At 44.6% G+C, this 20996-nt stretch overlaps 1 protein-coding gene across 14 annotated transcripts in view; it reads right to left on the bottom strand.

Annotated features, from left to right (window-relative positions):
• Window positions 1–20996, bottom strand: part of KIAA1217 — a 497456-nt gene that overhangs the window by 45968 nt on the left and 430492 nt on the right. For all 14 annotated transcript variants that reach the window (XM_082847332.1, XM_082847326.1, XM_082847327.1 and 11 more), the window contains 2 exons: window positions 6172–6276; window positions 5642–5691 (listed from right to left, as the gene is read on the bottom strand). In XM_082847332.1, the coding sequence (XP_082703458.1) occupies window positions 5642–5691; window positions 6172–6276 (155 nt within the window). The remainder of the gene's footprint in view (window positions 1–5641; window positions 5692–6171; window positions 6277–20996) is intronic.

The following is a 20996-nucleotide window of genomic DNA, read 5'->3' as shown; positions in this document are numbered from 1 at the left end:
TGCGTACACCTCCTTTAGTGAGAAAATCAGGCATGACGCGAATATTCTTGAGGAGAAGAATCAAAAAAAGAGGCAGCAGAGAGAAACTCTTCCTCAACAGTTTTGTTGCTGCCATAAACTTCTGCTCCCCGAGTGCAACTTAAATCATCCTCATGTAGTTCCTAAGTCCATCTGGGAAGGGCCTGATTTGACCAAGTCTGTTTTAAAAATGTCCCCCAAAGGATCCCAGGTAGCACTCACAGGATCGGCAAGGTGTGGGAATCAAAGGGAGATGCTATTTCCTTTTTAGGACAATGCAATTCTGTGGAAGAGGCTTCAAGTAGAGAGAAGACAAGGAATCCACAACACACACACACACACAACTCACTCACACCTGAAGGGGCTGTTCAGCTCTCTTTCCTGTAAGGGACAAAGTGGAAGGTTTGCTTAGTTCAGGCCGGCCTTGCACGGCAGAACCTCTCGCTGCTCTGTGTACCTGGAGAGCTTAGAGCACAGCAGCCTCTCTTTCCATCTAGGCTCAACAGCCGTGGAAACCTGTCCTTCCCCAGGTTGCACAGCCCCGCAAGCTGCTGCCACGGCTACGGACGGTGCGCCAGTGAGCAAGGAAGTGCCTCGAAACCGTCCTCTGACTTGCGTGGCCTCAGCAGTGCCAACGGAGAGCTGACGGAGCACCAAATTCCTCACCCCTGGGCGCCCGTCCCAACAGAACTGGTCTCCCAGCTCTCGTGGCCCCCTTGGAGAGTCGGGGGAACACATGGGAAAGCATTTGAAGGATTTACAAAGGAGACCCAGCAGACCAGACGGTGAGCTTTTTGTTATCTTTATGAGCCCAACTGGCCACTTGCGTCATCACCAGTCATGACTCTGACTATTGACCATCCCCCAGATCAACGTCACCCTCGAAAGAGCAGGATTTGCCATCTCTGTAGTTATTCCAAAGAGGGCTCCCTAACTGTGAAGAAGGTCCTCAGTGCAAGAACATCCAGTAACATTTCCAGTAACAGCAGCGTGTCCGAGTTAACACAGCACCTTCAAGAACAAGTATTCTGAGGGGATGACAATGAACTGGAAGTCTTCCTTTAAGACTCAGGTTACTTTATCATCACTCCACATTCTCAGGCACAGGTGCGTGTGTACACGCATGCACGCGTGCACGCACACCCACCTACCCTCACCACACAACTTCATCTGTACAAACGATGACACCCTCAAGGTGTTTCTCCAACAAAAATGACACTGCGCTAGCCAGCTACTCCTGTTTGCGAATGAGAACCGTCCTGCTAATGCCTCAGTCAAATGAAGGCACATATTCCTTCAACAATCGTGCTTCTCCTCGTATATTCTGAGGTCACCGTTGCACCTTGCCGACATCCTCCGTGGAGGAGAGGCTCAAGTTTACGCGCCATCTGCGAGAATTGAGTACCGATAACGCGTTTAAAATATGTCTTTCACAACCGAGTTTCTTTATGGAACCTATGCTCATGTATAAAATTTCCTCATCTATAACCTCTTAATCCACTGAGTCCGGTTTCCAACTCCATCATTCACTGCACTGGCCCTTTAGAAGGTGGCCAGTGGTCAGCTGTCAATCCAACAGACGCTGCGTTGCCATCATGGCACCCTGATGTGATGCTGGGCTTCGTCAGTCACTCCTTTCCTTCTCAGTAACTGAAACTTTCCTTTCCCTCGTCTTCTTCCCTCTCCACAGCCCATCTTGGCCAGCCTCTTTCCTAATTTCTTCCTCAGCCAACCTTCTGAATCCTGGCCTGCTTCTTCTCTCACTGGACATGACTTCAAGGGAGGTCACTTCCACAACGCCACCCACCAAGGTCCTCCACATCTTTGCCTCCAGCACACGATTCTCTTTACAGCCCCGTCCCCATACCTTCATGCTGCTACAGGACTTTTCCACAAGCAGGTTGAATTTATTATTTCTACTTATTTCCCCCAAATCTCTTTTGAACTCATTTTAGCCAATGGCACTATTATTCACTCAAGTATTTAAACCAGAAACCTGGAAGTCATTCTCAGCATCCACTTCCTAGTTGTGTGACCTTGGGCAACTGGCTTAACCTCTCTCTCTCTCTCTCTCCCTCAGTTTCCTCATCTGTAAAATGGTTGTAAGGGTGATTGTGCAGGATGATGGAATTAACACATAAACTGCTCCGCCTGGTGTCTGGCACAGAAGGACCCCACTGTGATTGGCTGTGATTATTTTTTTTTAATTTTTAAAAAAATTTAGTTTATTTTTGGCTGTGTTGGGTCTTCGTTGCTGCAAGTGGGCTTTCTCTAGTTGCGGTGAGTGGAGGCTACTCTTCGTTGTGGTGTGCGGGCTTCTCACTGCAGTGGCTTCTCTTGTTGCGGGGCATGGTCTCCAGGCACGTGGGCCTCAGTAGTTGTGGCACGCAGGCTCAGTAGTTGTGGCTCGCGGGCTCTAGGGCACAGGCTCAGTAGTTGTGGTGCACGGGCTTAGTTGCTCTGCGGCATGTGGGATCTTCCTGGACCAGGGCTCGAACCCGGGGTCCCCTGCACTGGCAGGCAGATTCTTAGCCACTGTGCCACCAGGGAAGCCCTGGCTGTGATTATTTCTCTAAGCAGATTGAGGGGGAGGAGCCCCACCTGGAGTGGCAGCAGGTGGCAGTGGTGACAGGCTGAGAGCTATAGGCAGGTGCCCCAAAATCTATGGATGGAGCTGATCTGGTGGGTGGGGACCCCGAGTGGTAAATGAGTTCCGCTTCAGATTAGTCACGGGACCTGGGACCCACTCTCCAAACCCACATGTGGGGTGGTCACATTCTAGTCTAGGGAGGAGAGTCAGGCAGTTTATCCTCAGAACCTCCCTTCCCTGCACCTCACCCTCTCCAGGCAACAGCCTCTTCTTCCTCCTACCAAGTCCGCTCTTAGGTAACTTACTTCAGTCACGTATATCTTAATATAAATCTTATTAAGTACACATTTGATGGGAATTTAATGGGTTTGGGGTTGGCCAGACTGGCTGCGAATCTTACTAGCTCCACAGCTAACACCTTCTTTACAGGGTTATGTGTTTAAATGATATAATACACTATAAAACACAGGCTATGACTGTGAAATGGGAAGTTCCTTCTGTTCTCTTATACCCACGGTCAACCAAATATTCCTAAAGTAACAGCAAGTCTGGGTTTCCCTTTTTCATGTGCCCTTGGCCAAATGAGCTTCCTTGACTTACTACATAATTCCGTGTACTTGTCTACAGAACAGGGATAATACTCCTCGTCGCTAACTTCGTAGGATTCTGGAAGAACGTATTTTGCACGCCGTACAAGGCTGCTATGGCAACGAAAGCCCTGTGGACCACATGTAGCCCTGACAGATGAGAATGAGGAAGACCAACCTCAGCAGAGACGCAGGGGAGCAAACCCAATTGTGTGTTGCCAGTGGCATCGAAAATTGGCCCAGCCTTTCAGAAGAGAGAACTGGCATGTGTCACCAGTGCCACTGAGCTGTTTGTCCCTTTGGCTTTATTAACTCCACTCTGGGAAATGCATCCCAAAGAAATGACACCTGTTCCTTCCCCCATGCTTCAAAAAAGACATTTGCAGACTTTTTCAAAACGAAGAAATGAAGCAACCTACATTTCTTTAAAGGGACTGGAGCACCTTAACACAAAAGGATGAGGTATCGTGATGTCATGAGATAGCACGTCATGCTTGGTGGAGCACGCTGATGTGTGTCGTGTGTGTGGATGTGTGTTCAGTGTTGTCATCTGGAACACGGGAATCATGAGTGTACCTGTCCCATGAGGCTGCGTCAGGGGTTAACAAGTTCAGGTTAGAAAAGCACTTAGAACAGTGCCCGGTACATAGGAAACTTCACTAAATGCTTCCTATTATTACTATTAATTATTATTTTACCAAAAGGGAAAAGGAATAAAGAAGAATACAAAACAGCATGTACATATCGATTAGAACAATGGTATTGGATATGAATAATTTCTAGAATAGAATCCAGAGGGGTGAAATGTTTTAGTGTTTGGTAGCTTCCCCCTCCCAACCCCCCAACTTTATTAGTTATAACTGACATGTAACACTGTACAACTTTAAGGTGTACAATGTGTTGATTGGATACACTTACACATTGCCGTATGATTATTATCTAACTCGCCCATCCTGTCACATAATTACCATGTCTTTCTTGGGGTGAGAACATTGAAGACCTATTCTCTTGGCAACTTTCAAGTATATAGTTCAACACTGTTATCTACAATCACCATGCTGTACCTTAGAACTTATTCATCTTCTAACTGGAAATTGGTACTTTTTGACCAACATCTCCCATGTCCCCCACCCCTGGCAACCACCCTTCTGCTGTTTCTACGAGTTCAGTAAGTGCCTTTTTTTCTGTAGGTTCATAATAGATCAGAAAATAGATGAATAAATATCTCCAAAGCAACCTGGCAGTTGCTATGAAGACAAGCTCAGCAATTTCCATGAAACGATTCTCTGGCTGCCACCAAGGTCACTGACTGATTTCTAAGTAAACCAACCAATCCCAGAGGACTTGGAATGCTGGAAGAGCAGTCCTGCTGGCTTTACGGCTGAAGGGCCTGAACTTGGCTGGAGCGGAACCAGGACCAACAGACGTCTCAACTGAAGTCCCCAGTTCTGTCCATTCTACCGTGTGGCACTACACTCTGTGGGGCTTCCTCCAAATTAGGGGTTTCACCCAACTTGCCACATGCTTTCTGAGTAATTCAGTAGCCAAGCATGTCCCTGGTGACGATTTCTATTTCTAACCCAAGGGAAGGGAAGACTTCATATTCTTGAGAGGGGCCCACCTTGAGTCTGCAGGATAAGATGGACATCAAATATACCTGGATACTAGTAAAGGGCACAGGGGCTATAACTGGGGCCTCTTTGAGGGGATGCTGGCATTTGAAAGCAGGCCCTGGTCCAAGCACGCCTCTTTCTCCTGCCTTGACCCATGGGGACACCCTATCCTATCAGCTCGTGCCCCTTTCTCATCCGGTCACATCCTGCAGCTGGGCTGACGCCCTTCCCCGCTGTAGAACCTTCCACTGCCTTCCCTCTGCACTTAGAATAGTATCTAAATTCCTCACCACAACATCTGTACATGCTTTGCTCTCTACTTGAATGGCTCTTTCCTTCTGTCCTCATCCTTTCGGCCTCAGTTTGTTTTACTTCCTCAGGGAAATGGCCTTGGTTGAGGCCAGCTCTGTTGGGTAAACATTCATCCTGCACTTTTTCTTAACACTCAGCACACATATAATGACCTGTCCCAGATCCATTTTCTGCATCGGATTAGGGAGCAGGGAGCCTTGTCCTAGTGATGTCCACTGCCCTGGTCCAGTATCAGGCATATAAGCATTTGTTGGATGTATGGCCTCATAAATGAATAAATGAATGAGGAAGTGAATAAATGAATGCAGACTGAAGGGAGAGGACTAAAGACCGCCCCCTGCAAACTAATGACTCATCTGGAATTTCAGCATTAAGCAGGGAAGGGGTGGTGCAGGGAGTTACCGCAGAGCCTCTGAAGTTGCATCAGATAGGTGACTTGGGGAGAGGTTAATACGCCTGGAAGCAAACCAGGCTCATCAAAGGCACCGTCCAGGCCTCCTGCAGGTCTGGAGGACACTCACCTGCACCATCTGTGTGGTTCTTATTGGCTGTGGTTTTCATCATTTTCTCGCTGAAGGAAAGAAAAAGAGAGTCAGCGATCCGGTTTCCCAAATGCGTTTCCCCCCGCTTCCATTCACTATTCTAAGCAATCAGCAGCAGCTAGTGAGGGTATTAAGCAATGAAGGTATTTCAGCGTCAGCACCACTACTGGCCGGGATGGAAAAGGCTTCCCAGGTGTGCAGCTGAGGCACGCTCATGGCCCTCAGATGACGGAGGATGTGGATACATGTGGATGGTGGCGGCAGGCACTGCACAGTGGTCCATGAAGCCACATGCACTGGGAAGCCCATTTACCCTTCTTGGGCCAAAGAATTACCAGAAATAGACAAGCAAACAAACCATGATTCATAGAGATGCGGGTATTTTCAGCCTTGAAATGATTACAAGAAAACGATTGGAATGAATGAATGATCTTAATCATTAAAGAGAAACAGATTGAATTACTTTGAATTGGTTTGCTTTTTTTTTTTTTTTTTTTTTTTTTTTTTACCTAGATGCATCTTTGCTATTACTTGTAAGGGGCCCTTTAAAAAGCGCAGACTGAACAAGGCCAGTTAAACTGGCAATCTGTTTCTCCATGGCTTGCATCCTCTCTCTGTAAAACAAGAGAATTGTTTGTTAAAGCTTATGTTGACTTTCAGACTGGTTCGTCTAGGTGAATGATCATCTGAGGGTTATAAAAGTTCCACTTAGCAGGCCTCCAAAGTTCACCCCAACCTGGCTCGGGGAAGCTACCGAGCCTGCAAATTCCCACTGAGCTCAAGATTTGATGGACAGAGTTTAGTATTAACCCGATGACCTTACTAAAGAGACACTGGACAGACCAGCAGAGGCCTCATGGAAAACGGAGAAGCTTGGAAATAATTCTCTTTGTGCATCTTTGTGTTTTGAGCCTTTCTGCCCTTCTTTTACTATTTGACCTCTGCACCAGGGGGACCCTAGGCCACTTCTGAGCTGTGTTCCTCCCCGCAGCTGGGAGGCTGCTGACTGACTTTGGTGTAAATGATGGAGATGTTCGTTGTGTGTTTGGAGTAAAACTTGTTGTAAAGCCCAAGAGCAACACAAAGCGAATGTCTCTTACGAACACGGAAAAGTGTGCTTGACATCAATGTCTTCCTTGAGGGTAGAGGCTCCTCAACTCAATGTCACAGGAACCTGGGGGCTTTTACAGGATCGAGCAGGAAAACAAATACCCCTGACAACTTGGTTACCTCAAGACCTAAATAAAAACTCTTCCCGATTTTGATATTATGCACAGACACTACACCTTTCTGTTCAGGGCTCTCCGGGGCTACGCACAATTCATGTAGCGTTTGAAACTGGCTCACGTTTCTGTACGTCAGACAATGGCAGCGCCAAGGAACTACTCCCAGTATTCCCAACACATTATCAAATCACCAGCACAGAGTGCCCTCTGCTAAGGATGGCCATCACACACGCACTGGCATGTGGATTCAGTTATACCTACTTGGTAGTTCAAGACAATAAAAGAGAGAAGGGAGAAGAGTTAGAACAGTGTGGACACCTGGACTGCCATCGTATGCCATCAGCAAGTGTCTAGTCCCAGCCTGAGACAGAAAAGGGACCCCATTCTTCACGGGGGGTCTCAGTCCCATGGGCCTCTTGTAGTATGAGCAATGGTGAGGATTCCTGGGCTACAAACAGCACTTTCAGACACTGTGGCTTTTAAATACAAGCCAACTACTTCACCTGGTACCCAACAGAAAAAGTCATGGGGTCTGTTCTTTCACTAGAACAAAATAACTGATATGCTGGACTTCACGAGAGATGCTGTATCTGTATCCTGAACTTCATGGCAATCAAGAGGACTTTCAAGGGTAATTTTGTTCATATACAACTTTTTGGTCTTGCGTTTTGCCTTTGGAATATAACTCTTAGTGCCGTAAAAAAAAAACCCATTGAGATTCATTTCACAATCGCAAGCTTCTGACTTCAGAATTCCATGCATTTTCTTTAGTTTAAAATGGACGGTTGTGTCACAATACTGGGTTTCTTGGATGTAAGTCGTGCAGTCTGGAGAGTTAATGGTTGTCAACCCACTGGGGGGAAAACTTAAGTATTAACAGCATGATCTCTTTGTTCTAATAGTGTGGAAAGAAGAAATCTCAAACAGTGAGAAGAGATATGCATCTACCCGGAATGACTTTCCAAGTGTTTTCAGGCATAGCTGTGAACGCTAAACCTCTGAGCTGCAGAGCATTTTCAGTTATACGTGTATTCTTGGCGGCCTGTCTGCCATTAAGCAGTGCATTGCCAAAGAGAAAAATAAGTAAGAAATTCCACTCACGAAAGCAGGTTAGTAAATACCCATGGGAGATCCCAAGTTTATCAGACCCAAGTTGCATGGCGGCTCGGAAGCGATGGGGTGGTGGCTGGTCTCCATGTGTCGGAGGTACAGACTCACACAAATGAGCTCTTGGGAAATGGACCACTTCTGGGAGGACCTGCTGAGTTCCAGGTAGAAGTTGTCCAGAACCCCCATTCTTCCCACAGTAATGCTGGAAGCCAAACTCAAGACCCTAAGAGTGGCGGAGAGCTACCCCGAGATGTACGAGTTTAACGCTCTTATTCAATCCTAGGCAAATGCAAAGGATTTCATTTCTTTTAAAATGGCAGGACATTCTTAGGGTCTAGACAGCTTTGGTTAGGAAGAGGCTTAACGGGTTCTGTGAAGCTGTAGTGCAGGATACGAAGGTGCGGAGACTGACTACACTCAAGAGACAATCACATTAAGAGATGTAAACAGTAGGTAAGTCCACAGATGCAGAGAATAAGCAAGAGTCTGGTGGGAGAGAAACGGCAGATGGATTCCAGTGCTGGCCTAGGCACGGTCCTGATTAGGGCTAAATCAGTGTACTCTCTGGTCCCTCTCTGGTCACCAGCTTTCATTAACTGGTCTAACAAAGGAGGGCAGCAGCATTAAAAACTGAAACAAAGCACTAGAATCATTCCAGATTCAAGACGTTGACCGTCAACAGATTCATCACCATGGTGAGAACTGCCGAGTGGCTCAGCACAGGTGGGTCCTCTCAGAGGGGTGTCCACAGGGCTTCGTACACGCCTTTGGCATCCTCCTTGGCTCAGGAGGTACTTGGCTTCTCACCCATCTTCCCCTAGACAACGGTTTTAGGATGCAGAGAAAGAAAACCCCCAAACGGCGCCCCAGTCTCCTGACTACCCAGGGATGACATTGACATAGGATGAGGGTCTGGATGCTGTAGAGCAGCAGCCCTGCGTTTAGTCCAGATATCCACACACTTGTTCTCCTTTTTGTATCTGTGAGGACAGGACGGGATGCTCCTTGGGTGGCCTCCGCCAGGCTATGTCACCAGTGGGGTCACCAGGAAGGAGACATGATCTGCCAGAACCTTGAGAGTTCAGTACACTTGAGCTTGACGGTCGAGGGAGAGCGATTCTCTCCCCCTGCTCAGGAAACAGTGCATGCCCCAGGCGCTGTGCACACGGATTGCACATGCGTGTTCCACCGTCTTGGCCAAATCCACTTCACAGAAATACAATTCTTTTGACACATGGTAATGAGAAAACTTTTCCCCTCCTGTTTAATCATCAAAGTGTTTCTGGTTTCAGGATTCATTTGAGGGAGATTATCTGATTTATAAATTCATAAATAAGATTGTCTTTCCATTTCATGGTTGGTAATCTGGAAACAATTTTATGGTTTAACTAAATTTCAGCAACTGGAAACTTAGGCAGACTTCTCCCATGATGAAATGTTATGAAGTATGTTTTAATGGGAAAGGGGAAAAAAGAGAAATGCAGTGGAAGAAGAGAAATTAAAACAACCCTGTCATTTTATTGCAGTGGCAATTTTGTACGATAATCATCAGAAGACTAAAGATGCTTAAGTTAATTGTTGCCAGTATCACTTGGTTTAAGGTATTCCAGGGCAGGTATAATTACTGTTGAAAAGATGGTCTAAAAGTGATTTCAGAAACCATTTTATATCATTCCATAAACCATATTTATGTGATTAGTACGTATGGTTAACTAGTCATTTAGTGTCATAAGTCGGGCTGGCTGAATGAATTTTCTCGGGGTCCAAGCATAATATTAATAAAAAATTCAAATCCAATCCAGAGAACGTGCTGATCCCAGTATTAAATTCCTGTTGCTACAACCAGCTTTCCTGCGAGCCCCATGTCTGCCTGTGAAGATGAAGCAAAACCCAGTCTGCTCGTGGTCTGCTCTCTGTCTGCAGAGTCCAGGGAAGGAAAAAAAAAAAAAAAAAAGCTGCATTTGGGGAGATATTTTTAGCCAGTTGAGTCCATTCATACGACTTTGATTTAAGTTTTCACTTTCAATGTTTTTTGACTGGGGACTTGTCTTTGGACTGACTGAGGCCTCCTTAAGCCTGAATTAAGTCTTTATCATTGTGTATCTAGGTAAATTAATGGCTATTAAAAAACAAGTAGTATGAGAATAGAATTCCCCTATAATAAACCCCTAAGGAAATGTTTTTAAATATCCAAAGTGCTGGGAGCTGGCTGACACCAGCCAACCAAGCTGATATGATAGGTCCCAAGTCCGCATTCACCTTTGTAACCAGTTACTAACTTTGGAACGTAGTGGTACAGGATAGTCAGCAGCCACTATAGTAACCAGGGCTGGCTTTCTGAGAGTGGTCCATCATTCCCTTCTAGTGCTAATATTTTGTAATTATTTTTCTGGTTCCTGCTCATTCCCTGTCAACTCTCTCCCCTTCAGAAAGTGATAAATGGTCAATGAGTCATCAACAAACATTTCTGAGCACTTAATATGTGCTAGGTACCACGTGAGCTGCTGTGGACGTGGCAAGTATCATCATTCTTAAGCAATGCCTGCCTTTCACAAAGTCAATTTTTTTTTCTAGGAGCAATCTAAGTGACTTAAAACCCTTTCGTCTTGGCAGTGCCGAAGGCGTTTTTCCCAGAACTTGAATAGTGAACAGGTTGAAATCTAGGCCATGCCCTTGTTTGTTCATGCCCCGATTCTCTGCTATGAGGGAAAAAAATCCCGAGTAATTGAAGACACTGTTTTTAGATGAATTCAACAGAGTACTGGAGTGCAAATGATCTGAATTTGTGGTAAAGCTTTAAGGAGGACTCTGAGCCATGAGCTTTCTATTTCTGCCCAAAGGTAACCTATTGGTGAAAGAGCTGATAACTAAGGACATTCTTCTAAAAATGCCCAATAAATTTAACTTCTCATGGAAACACCTAGATTTATTGGGGAGATATTAACAGAGTTAGTGGTAATTGCAACGGGGCTACAATGACACGTACCTCTAAATATTTCATAGGCAACAGTACTGCCTGGGTACCACTGCATGCTCCCTGGGGATAACAACCACATCTCGCACCTTTTCTTGCATCCTCAGTCCTTAGAGGAGGACGGGGCACACAGAGGCTCATGAAGAAATATCATCTAAAACCCTGATCTTGAAGGCTGCTATCTCTCCCCCTGCCCTCTGCTCATGGAGAAAGGAGACCAGGGCTGTTCTATCTTCCCATTGCCACTTCAATCTGTCATCTGTCCAAACCCTCAACATCTCCCCTGCTTCTGGGTTCTGAATTACTCATCCTGAAGTTCCCTACCAGCATCCAGGAAATTCCCACACATCCCTGGATGACCTCAGCACAGGAAGTTGGCCTCCTGGCTGCCACACCCCAGGCCATGACCTTTGAGAGCTTCAACATTCGCACCAATAACCCTTTCAGAAATTTGGCACTAAGATCCCCAAGCTCTTCTTCAGACATTCTCTGACCTTAAATTCTTACTTGATACAGTTTTACGTTCTAGATCTGAAACTCCAAAATCCCCTTTAAGAACAGCAATCTTCGGTTGTCTTCTGTTCCCATTCACACAAACCAGCTCTTTGCCTGCAGGCTGGCCTTACCTCCTTCACTGCCAGCCATCAATACTGTGTGGGAATTCCTTTTAATTTTCCTGCTCCTTACCTGGGAGACCCCCTCACATGCTCTCCACTGTCCTGACCTCTCTCTCAGCCTTGCTGTCCCTCTGCTGTTATGACTTTGCCCCTGAATGACTGAGGAGCAGAACAGATGAGAAGAAACTGACTGGCGTGGTGGCAGTGAGGTCGAGAGCAAGGGCTGGAGTCTGGGCATCTTCGGATACAGCTCCGAGAGCATCCTCTGCTGTCCCGTGTGGAATGTGAGAGACAGCATCAATAAGACACCAAGGCTTCTGGCCCAAGTAATGGATGAAAGAAGTAGTCATACCCGAGATGGGAAGAGAGGAGTTCGTTTTTGGACATGCTGAGTTGGCCAACAGACACTCAAGGGGAGATACAAATCAGTGCTCATAAATCACTGCATGTCTCTGAGTCTCAGCTTCCTCAACCATCAAACTAGGAGAACAACTAACTGCCTTAGCTGTCCCACAGGGCTGTCCTCCTACAGTGACATGGGGAAGGAGGGCAAAGGAGAAAATACATGCACAGCACATTGTAACAGGCAAAACCTGATGGATACGTAAGGCTTCCTTTTATCCCTTCAAGTTCATTCATTCAGCAACGATTTTTCTGGCATCAACTATGCCAGACACAATTCTAACTGCTGGGGCATTAGTGGTGAATAAAACAAAGGGCTTGGTGGAGTCAAGGTGGTGGAGTGGGAGGACACGGAGTTCACGTCTCCCCACAACTAGGGCACCTGCCAGATGCTGGTGGGGGACCTCGACACTCAAGGAGACAGGAGGATCCCCCGAGCGACTGGGTAGGAGGAAAAGTGGAGGCTGGATGGGACCGGTGCCCCTGAGGGGTGGCTGGGAAAGGGGAGGGGTTCCCACACCTGGAGGGACCCTCGGGGGCTTGGAGGATCAGGGGAGAGTGCAGCTAGCATTTCCCCTGCCCCATCAGGCCCCAGGAGGCCTACTGGGTCCCGGGCTGGGTTCTCCGCCTTCTGGGGCCCTCTCCAGCCATGCTGGTCCTAGGGGTGTAGGGAGGGGGAGAAGAGGAGGAGGGGCAGACAGGGAGGGGCCCTCCAGGATCGGAGGATCAGGGGAGATGCGGCTAGTTTCCCCCACCCACCTGGGCCCTGAGAAGCCTGCTGGGCTTCCAGGCCTGGTCCCCTGCCTTTCAGGGCCCCCTCCAGCTGCACGGGTCATGGGGCGGGTGGGGCAGACAGTGCGAAGAGGAGAGACGAACAGGGAAGGAGCCTCCGGAATCAGAGGCTGGGGGGAATGCACCTAGTGTTTCCCCTGCCCACTCGGGCCCAGAAAGCCTGCTGGGGTCCTGGGCCTGCTCCTCCGGCCTTCGAGGCCAGAGGCGTTCCTGGGCCCCTCCAGCCGTGCTGACCCTAAGCCCCCCCCCACCCCAGGGCCTTTCCCAATCATGCGGGTTCTAAACCTAGACCCCGCCCCAGCCTAAACCCCGCCCCCACCAAAGCCCCGCCTCCCACAGCCAAGGCCTTTTCCAGCTGTTTGTTTTTTGTGTGTATGCTACTGTGGTTCTGTTTTACCTTCTGGCTGTTGTTTCATCTATATTTTTTCTAACATAGCTGTTAGTTTTCTCATCTTATTTTATTTTTTACTCTTTGTTATTGTTCTGCTCCTTTTTTTTTTTTTTGCCACCCCATGCAGCTTGCAGGATCTTGGTTCACAAGCTGGGGGTTGGGCCTGAGCTCCTGTGGTGGGAGCTCTGAGTCAGGACCACTGGACTAACAAAGAACCTCAGACCCCAGGGAATATTCGTCAGAGTGAGATCTCCCATAGGTCCTCATCTCAGCACCAAGACCCGGCTCTACCCAACAGCCTACAAACTCCAGTGCGGGAAGCCTCAGGCCAAACAACCAGGAAGACAGAAACACAATCCCACCCATTAAAAAAAAAAAAAAAAAATTGAGATGACAAAAAAATATGTTACAAATGAAGGAGCAAGGTGAAAACCTACAAGACCAAATAAATGAAGAGGAAATAGGCAACCTACCTGAAAAAGAATTCAAAGTAATGATAGTAAAGATGATCCAGAATCTTGGAAAAAGATGGAGGCACGGATTGAGAAAATACAAGAAATGTTTGACAAAGATCTAGAAGAATTAAAGAACAAACAGAGATGAACAATACAATAACTGAACTAAAAAATACACTAGAAGGAATCAATAACAGAATAACTGGGGTAGACGAACGAATAATGAGCTGGAAGACAGTAAGGTGGAAATAACTGCCAGGAGCAGAATAAAGAAAAAAGAATTGAGGACAGTCTCAGAGACCTCTAGGGCAACATTAAACGTACCAACATTTGAATTATAGGGGTCCCAGAAGAAGAAGAGAAAAAGAAAGGGTCTGAGAAAATATTTGAAGAGATTATAGTCGAAAACTTCCTTAAGTGGGAAAGGGAATACCCAACCAAGTCCAGGGAGCATAGAGAGTCCCATACAGGATAAAACCAAGGAGAAACACGCCAAGACACATGTTAATCAAACTAACAAAAGTTAAATTCAAAGAAAAAATATTAAGAGCAGCAAGGGAAAAGCAACAAATAACACACAGGGGACTCCCATAAGGTTATCAGCTGATTTTTCAGCAGAAACTCTGCAGGCCAGAAAGGAGTGGCAGGATATACTTAAAGTGATGAAAGAGAAAAACCTACAACCAAGATTACTCTACCTGGCAAGGATCTCATTCAGATGGAGAAATCAAAAGCTTTACATACAAGCAAAAGTTCAGCAAAAAGAATTCAGCACCACCAAACCAGCTTTACAACAAATGCTAAAGGAACTTCCCTAGGCAGGAACACAAGAGAAGAAAAGGACCCACAAAAACAAACCCAAAACAATTAAGAAAATGGTAATAGGAACATACATATCGAAAACTACCTTGACTGTAAATGGATTAAATGCTCCAACCAAAAGACACAGACTGGCTGAATGGATATGAAAACAAGACCCATATGTATGCTGTCTATAAGAAGTCCACTTCAGACCTAGGGACACACACAGACTGAAAGTGAGGGGATGGAAAAAGATACTCCATGCAAATGGAAATCAAAAGAAAGCGGGAATAGCAATACTCATATCAGATAAAACAGACTTTAAAATAAAGAATGTTAACAAGAGACAAGGAAGGACACTACATAATGATCAAGGGATCAATCCAAGAAGAAGCTATAACAATTATAAATATATATGCACCCAATATAGGAGCACCTCAATACATAAGGCAAATGCTAACAGCTATAAAAGGGGAAACTGACAGTAACACAATAATAGTGGGGGACTTTAACACCCCACTTACACCAATGGACAGATCATCCAGACAGAAAATTAATAAGGAAACACAAGATTTAAATGACACAATAGACCAGATAGACTTAATTGATATTTATAGGACATTCCACCTGAAAGTGGCATAATACACTTTCCTCTCAAGTGCACACAGAACATTCTCCAGGATAGATCACATCTTGGGTCACAAAGCAAGCGTTGGAAAATTTAAGAAAACTGAAAACATATCAAGCATCTTTTCCAACCATAATGCTGTGAGATTAGAAATCAATTACAGGGAAAAAACTGTAAAAAACACGAATACATGGAGGCTAAACAGTGAACTACTAAATAACCAAGAGATCACTGAAGAAATCAAAGAGGAAATAGAAACATACATAGACACATATGACAATGAAAACACGATGACCCAAAACCTGTGGGATGCAAAAAAAAACAGTTCTAAGAGGGAAGTTTATAGCAATTCAATCTCACCAAAGAAACAAGAAAAATCTCAAACGAACAATCTAACCTTACACCTAAAGCAACTATAGAGAAAAAGAACAAAGAAAACCCAAAGTCAGTAGAAGGAAAGAAATCATAAAGATCAGAGCAGAAATAAATGAAATAGAAATGAAGAAAACAATAGCAAAGATCAATGAAACTAAAAGTTGGTTCTTTGAGAAGAGAAACAAAATTGATTAACCTTTAGACAGACTCATCAAGAAAAAAAGGAAGAGGATGCACATCAATAAAATTAGAAATGAAAATAGCAATCACAACTGACACTGCAGAAATACAAAGGATTATCAGAGGCTACTACAAACAACTATATGTCAATAAAATGGACAACCTGGAAGAAATGGGAGAAATTCTTGGAAAGGTACAATTTTCCAAGACTGAACCAGGAAGAATTAGAAAATATAAACAGACCTATCACAAGTAATGAAATTGAAACTGAAATTAAAAATCTTTTTTAACAAACAAAAGTCTAGGACCAGATGGCTTCATAGGCAAATTCTAGCAAACATTTAGAGAAGCGCTAACACCTATCCTTCTCAAACTCTTCCAAAAAATTGCAGAGGGAGGAACACTCCTAAATTTGTTCAACGAGGCCACCATCACCCTGATACCAAACTAGACATTATAAGACACCAAAAAATTACAGATCAATGTCACTGATGAACATAGATGCAAAAATCCTCAACAAAATACTAGCAAACAGAATCCAACAACACATTAAAAGGATCATACACCATGATCAAGTGGAATTTATCCCAGGAATGCAAGGATTCTTCAATATACGCAAATCAAGCAATGTGATACACCATTAAGGAATAAAAACCATATGATCATCTCAACAGATGGAGAAAAAGCTTTTGACAAAATTCAACACCAATTTATGATAAAAACTCTCCAGAAAATGGGCATAGAGGAAACCTACCTCAACATAAAGGCCATATATGACAAACCCACAGCAAACGTTATTCTCAATGGTGAAAAACTGAAAGCGTTTCCACTAAGATCAGGAACAAGACAAGGATGTCCCCTCTCGCCACTCTTATTCAACACAGTTTCGGAAGTCCTAACCACGACAATCAGAGAAGAAAAAGAAAAGGAATCCAAATTGGAAAAGAAGAAGCAAAACTGTCACTGTTCGCAGGTGACATGATACTATACATAGAAAATCCTAAAGATGCCACCAGAAAACTATTAGAGCTAATCAATGAATTTGGTAAGGTACAGGATACAAAATTAATGCACAGAAATCTCTGGCATTCCTATACACTAATGATGAAAAATCAGCAAGAGAAATTAAGGAAACAATCCCATTTACCACTGCAACAAAAAGAATAAAATACCAAGGAATAAACCTACCTAAGGAGGCAAAAGACCTGTACTCAGAAACTATAAAACACTGATGAAAGAAATCAAAGATGACACCAACAGAGGGAGAGATACACCATGTTCTTGGATTGGAAGAATCAATATTGTGAAAATGACTATACTACCCAAAGCAACCTACATATTCAATGCAATCCCTATCAAATTACCAATAGCATTCTTCACATAATTAGAACAAAATATTTTACAATTTGTATGGAAACACAAAAGACCCTAAATAGACAAAACAATCTTAAGAAAAACAGAGCTGGGGGAATCAGGCTCCCCGACTTCAAACTATACTATAAAGCTACAGTAATCAAGACAATATGGTAATGGCACAAAAACAGAAATATAGAACAATGGAACAGGATAGAAAGCCCAGAGATAAACCCACATACATATGGTCACTTAATTTATGACAAAGGAGCCAAGAACATACAATGGAGAAAAGACAGCCTCTTCAGTAAGTGGTGCTGGGAAAACTGGGCAGCTATATGTGAAAGAATGAAAATTAGAACACTCCCTAACACCATACGCAAAAATACACTTAAAATGGATTAAAGACCTAACTGTAAGACCGGACAGTGTAAAACTCTTAGAGGAAAACAGGAAAAACACTTTTTGACATAAACCACAGCAAGATCTTTTTGACCCACCTCCTAGAGTAATGAAAATAAAAACAAAAATAAATAAATAGAACCTAATTAAACTTAAAACCTTCTGCACTGCAAAGGAAACCATAAACAAGACGAAAAGACAACCCTCAGAATGGGAGAAAATATTTGCAAACAAAGCAGCAAAGGATTAAACGCCAAAATATAAACAGCTCATGGAGCTCAATATCAAAAAAACAAACCACCCAATTAAAAAATGGGCAGAAAACCTAAATAGACGTTTCACCGAAGAAGACATACAGATGGCCAAGAGGAACATGAAAAGATGCTCAACATCACTAATTATTAGAGAAATGCAAATCAAAACTACAATGAGGTATCACCTCACACCGGTCAGAATGGCCATCATCAAAAAATTTACAAACAATAAATGCTGGAGAGGGTGTGAAGAAAAGGGAACACTCTTGCACTGCTGGTGGGAATGTAAAGTGATACAGCCACTACGGAGGACAATATGGGGGGTCCTTAAACTAAAAATTGAACTATCATACGACCCAGCAATCACACTACTGAGCATATACCCTGAAAAAACCATAATTCAAAAGGACACATGCACCCCAATGTTCATTGCAGCACTATTTACAGTAGCCAGGTCATGGAAGCAACCTAAATGCTCACTGACAGACAAATGGATAAAGAAGATGTGGTACATATAAACAATGGAATATTACTCAGCCATAAAAAGGAACAAAATTGGGTCATTTGTAGAGATGTGGATGGACCTGGAGCCTGTCATATTGAGTGAAGCCAGAAAAACAAATATTGTATATTAACGCATTTATGTGCAATTTAGAAAAATGGTACAGAGGAACCTATTTGCAGGGCAGATATAGAGACACAGGCATACGGAAGGGACATGTGGACCCACGGGGGGAAGGGGAGGGTGGGACGAATTGGGAGATTAGCATTGACATATATACACTACCATGTGTAAAACAGATAGCAAGTGGGAACATGCTATAAAGCACAGGAAGCTCAGCTTGGTGCACTGTGATGACCTAGATGGGTGGGATGTGGGGGAGGTGGGAAGGAGGGGATATATATATACATATAGCTGATTCACTTCATTGTACAGCAGAAACTAACACAACACTGTAAAGCAATTATACTCCAATAAAATAAATAAATAAAAATAAATAAATAAAACAAAGGGCTTACCCTGGTGGAATTTACATTCTAGGGGTTGAAAGTAATGGTACAACATAGTAAAAAAAAAAAAAAAAAAAATATATATATATAGATATATAGATATATATCGCTGGCCAAAAAGTTCCTTCGGGTTTTTCCATACAATATCACAGAAAAACCTGAATGAACTTTTTAGCCAAGCCTATATATATATATATATGTATGTACATATATATATATATATACACAGATATTACTTGTTTATAATGTAATATATTATTTGTAATATCGATATACTAATCATACGGTTATGTGTATGTGCACAGGTACGTGTGTAGGTGTGCCTTGCTGAGCTCATGGCCTTCGGGTGAAGCCCTGACGTCAGGGAGGAACCATCCAGGTAGATGAAGGTGGAAGGAAGCACAGGGCAAAGGAAGAGTAAATGCAAAATGCCAGAGGCAAGAAAAGTCCCAGGAAGTTCAAACACAGGAAGCCAGTGAACGAGGTCACGGCAGGAAACGTAAGCAGCTGAATGAACTTGGCACACAGAGGAAACACGGCCCGCCTTCCCCCAAGGGGCTCCCACCCCTTGTTAAATAGAGGCGCCCCTTCTCTTAAGACACCCCCATAACCCAAGGAGAACCGCATCCTGCCAGATGCAGAATTCTAGACTCACACAATTGTCTAGTTAGAAGGAACTTATTTTAGACGCCCCTGGTTTTCTTTCCATTCCGGTCTGGTGATCTTGACTGAAGCAAAAAAAAAAAAAATGTGTGGCAGGCCCAGCAGGCTGGGCAAAGCTCAGCCACGCCCGGGCCTGCGCTCCCGACGGGCACAATGGCTGACTTCCGTGAGGGGAGGCTTCTGCGCAGCATAGCAACTGCACCTGGAAAAACTCCAGGTCGCCTTTAATCTATTTCACAACCTACTGTCTGGGCGGGCTGTTCTGGCTGAGACCAGAATACGGACCTAAGCCAGCCTCAGACACAGTGCCTCAGACACACAGTCTCCAAAAGGCCCGTGCGCTACTGCTCCTTTATGCAAAGGGGCTATGGCTTCACGGTGTATGTCATAAAGTCTCTTATTTATGGAGAACTTTCCAGTTCACAAAGCAATTTTACACCCGTTTTCATTTCAACAGAACCCGTAGGAGGTCCTAGTTGCCATCCCCTGGTCACAACAAGGACACCGAGGCTTACTGGCAAGGCAGGGTCTAAGGAAACACAGCTGGTCACGTGTACCCCCTCCCCCATCCAGGGCTCCCAGCAGGGCTCTGGGCCACCTCCTGTGACTCACCCACCATCTGGGGTGAGGCTCCACTTCCCAGTTGACGAGCGCCTTCACTCCCCAGGGCAAGCCTACACCCTGCCTTATGATATCATGTGCTTTGCGTTTTCTTCCTCTTCCCTGAGGGCAATTTTTAATATTCCTGCTCTGGAAGTGACAGAGCACTTTTTTTTTTTTTTGTACAGGTACAAACCAGTATGAGTAGCTGTTTGTTCACGTTCTGGCTACTTGAATACAGACCTGTATTTGACCTTCCAATGAGTGAAGGTATCAGAGGATACGGGGTTATGGTCTCTTGAGTGATCCTACGGGGGCTGCAGAAGGAAGCTCCCCACTCCCACCTGTTTTTTTTTTTTAATAATAAATTTATTTATTTATTTTTGGCTGCATTGGGTCTTCGTTGCTGCACACGGGCTTCCTCTAGTTGCGGCACGCAGGCTTCTCATTATGGTGGCTTCTCTTTGTTGCGGAGCACGGGCTCAAGGCGTGCGGGCTCAGTGGTTGTGGCTTGCGGGCTCTAGAGCACAGGCTCAGTAGTTGTGGCACATGGGCTCAGTAGTTGTGGCTCACAGGCTCTAGAGCACAGGCTCAGTAATTGTGGCACAAGGGCTTAGTTGCTCTGCAGCATGTGGGATCTTCCTGGACCAGGGCTCGAACTCATGTCCCCTGCATCGGCAGGCGGATTCTTAACCACTGTGCCACCAGGGAAGCCCTTCCCACCTGCTTTTGATCCACAGATTCTCAGGGTGGACTCCAAAGAGATAAGATAATGATTCCTAGGGAAAAGAAGGAAGGCATTTCCTATACTTGGTCTCTCTCATGGGTTTTTCTTTCTCTCTTTTTTGTTTTTTGGTCTTCTTAGATCCCTGTGCTTGTTGCAGGAGTAGGGACACACTGCCTTTATTACAAAGACAAAAAAAACTGAGGCTGCATGATAGTGAAAACATCATTTGACCAAAGAAGTAGCAATCATTGGTCCTTTGGGAAGTGTCCTGTTTCTCCTTCTAAAAGTCTGCAATTAAGAGATCGAACCCCTTCATCCTACATTGCTGGTGGGAATGTAAATTGGTGCAGCCACTTTGAAAAACAGTTAAAAA

Source organism: Leucopleurus acutus (assembly GCF_964270905.1).
Source record: "Leucopleurus acutus genome assembly, chromosome: 1".
Lineage (NCBI taxonomy): Eukaryota > Metazoa > Chordata > Mammalia > Artiodactyla > Delphinidae > Leucopleurus > Leucopleurus acutus.
Note: the sequence above shows the minus strand (reverse complement) of the source record. Positions and strands in the feature narration are given on the sequence as shown.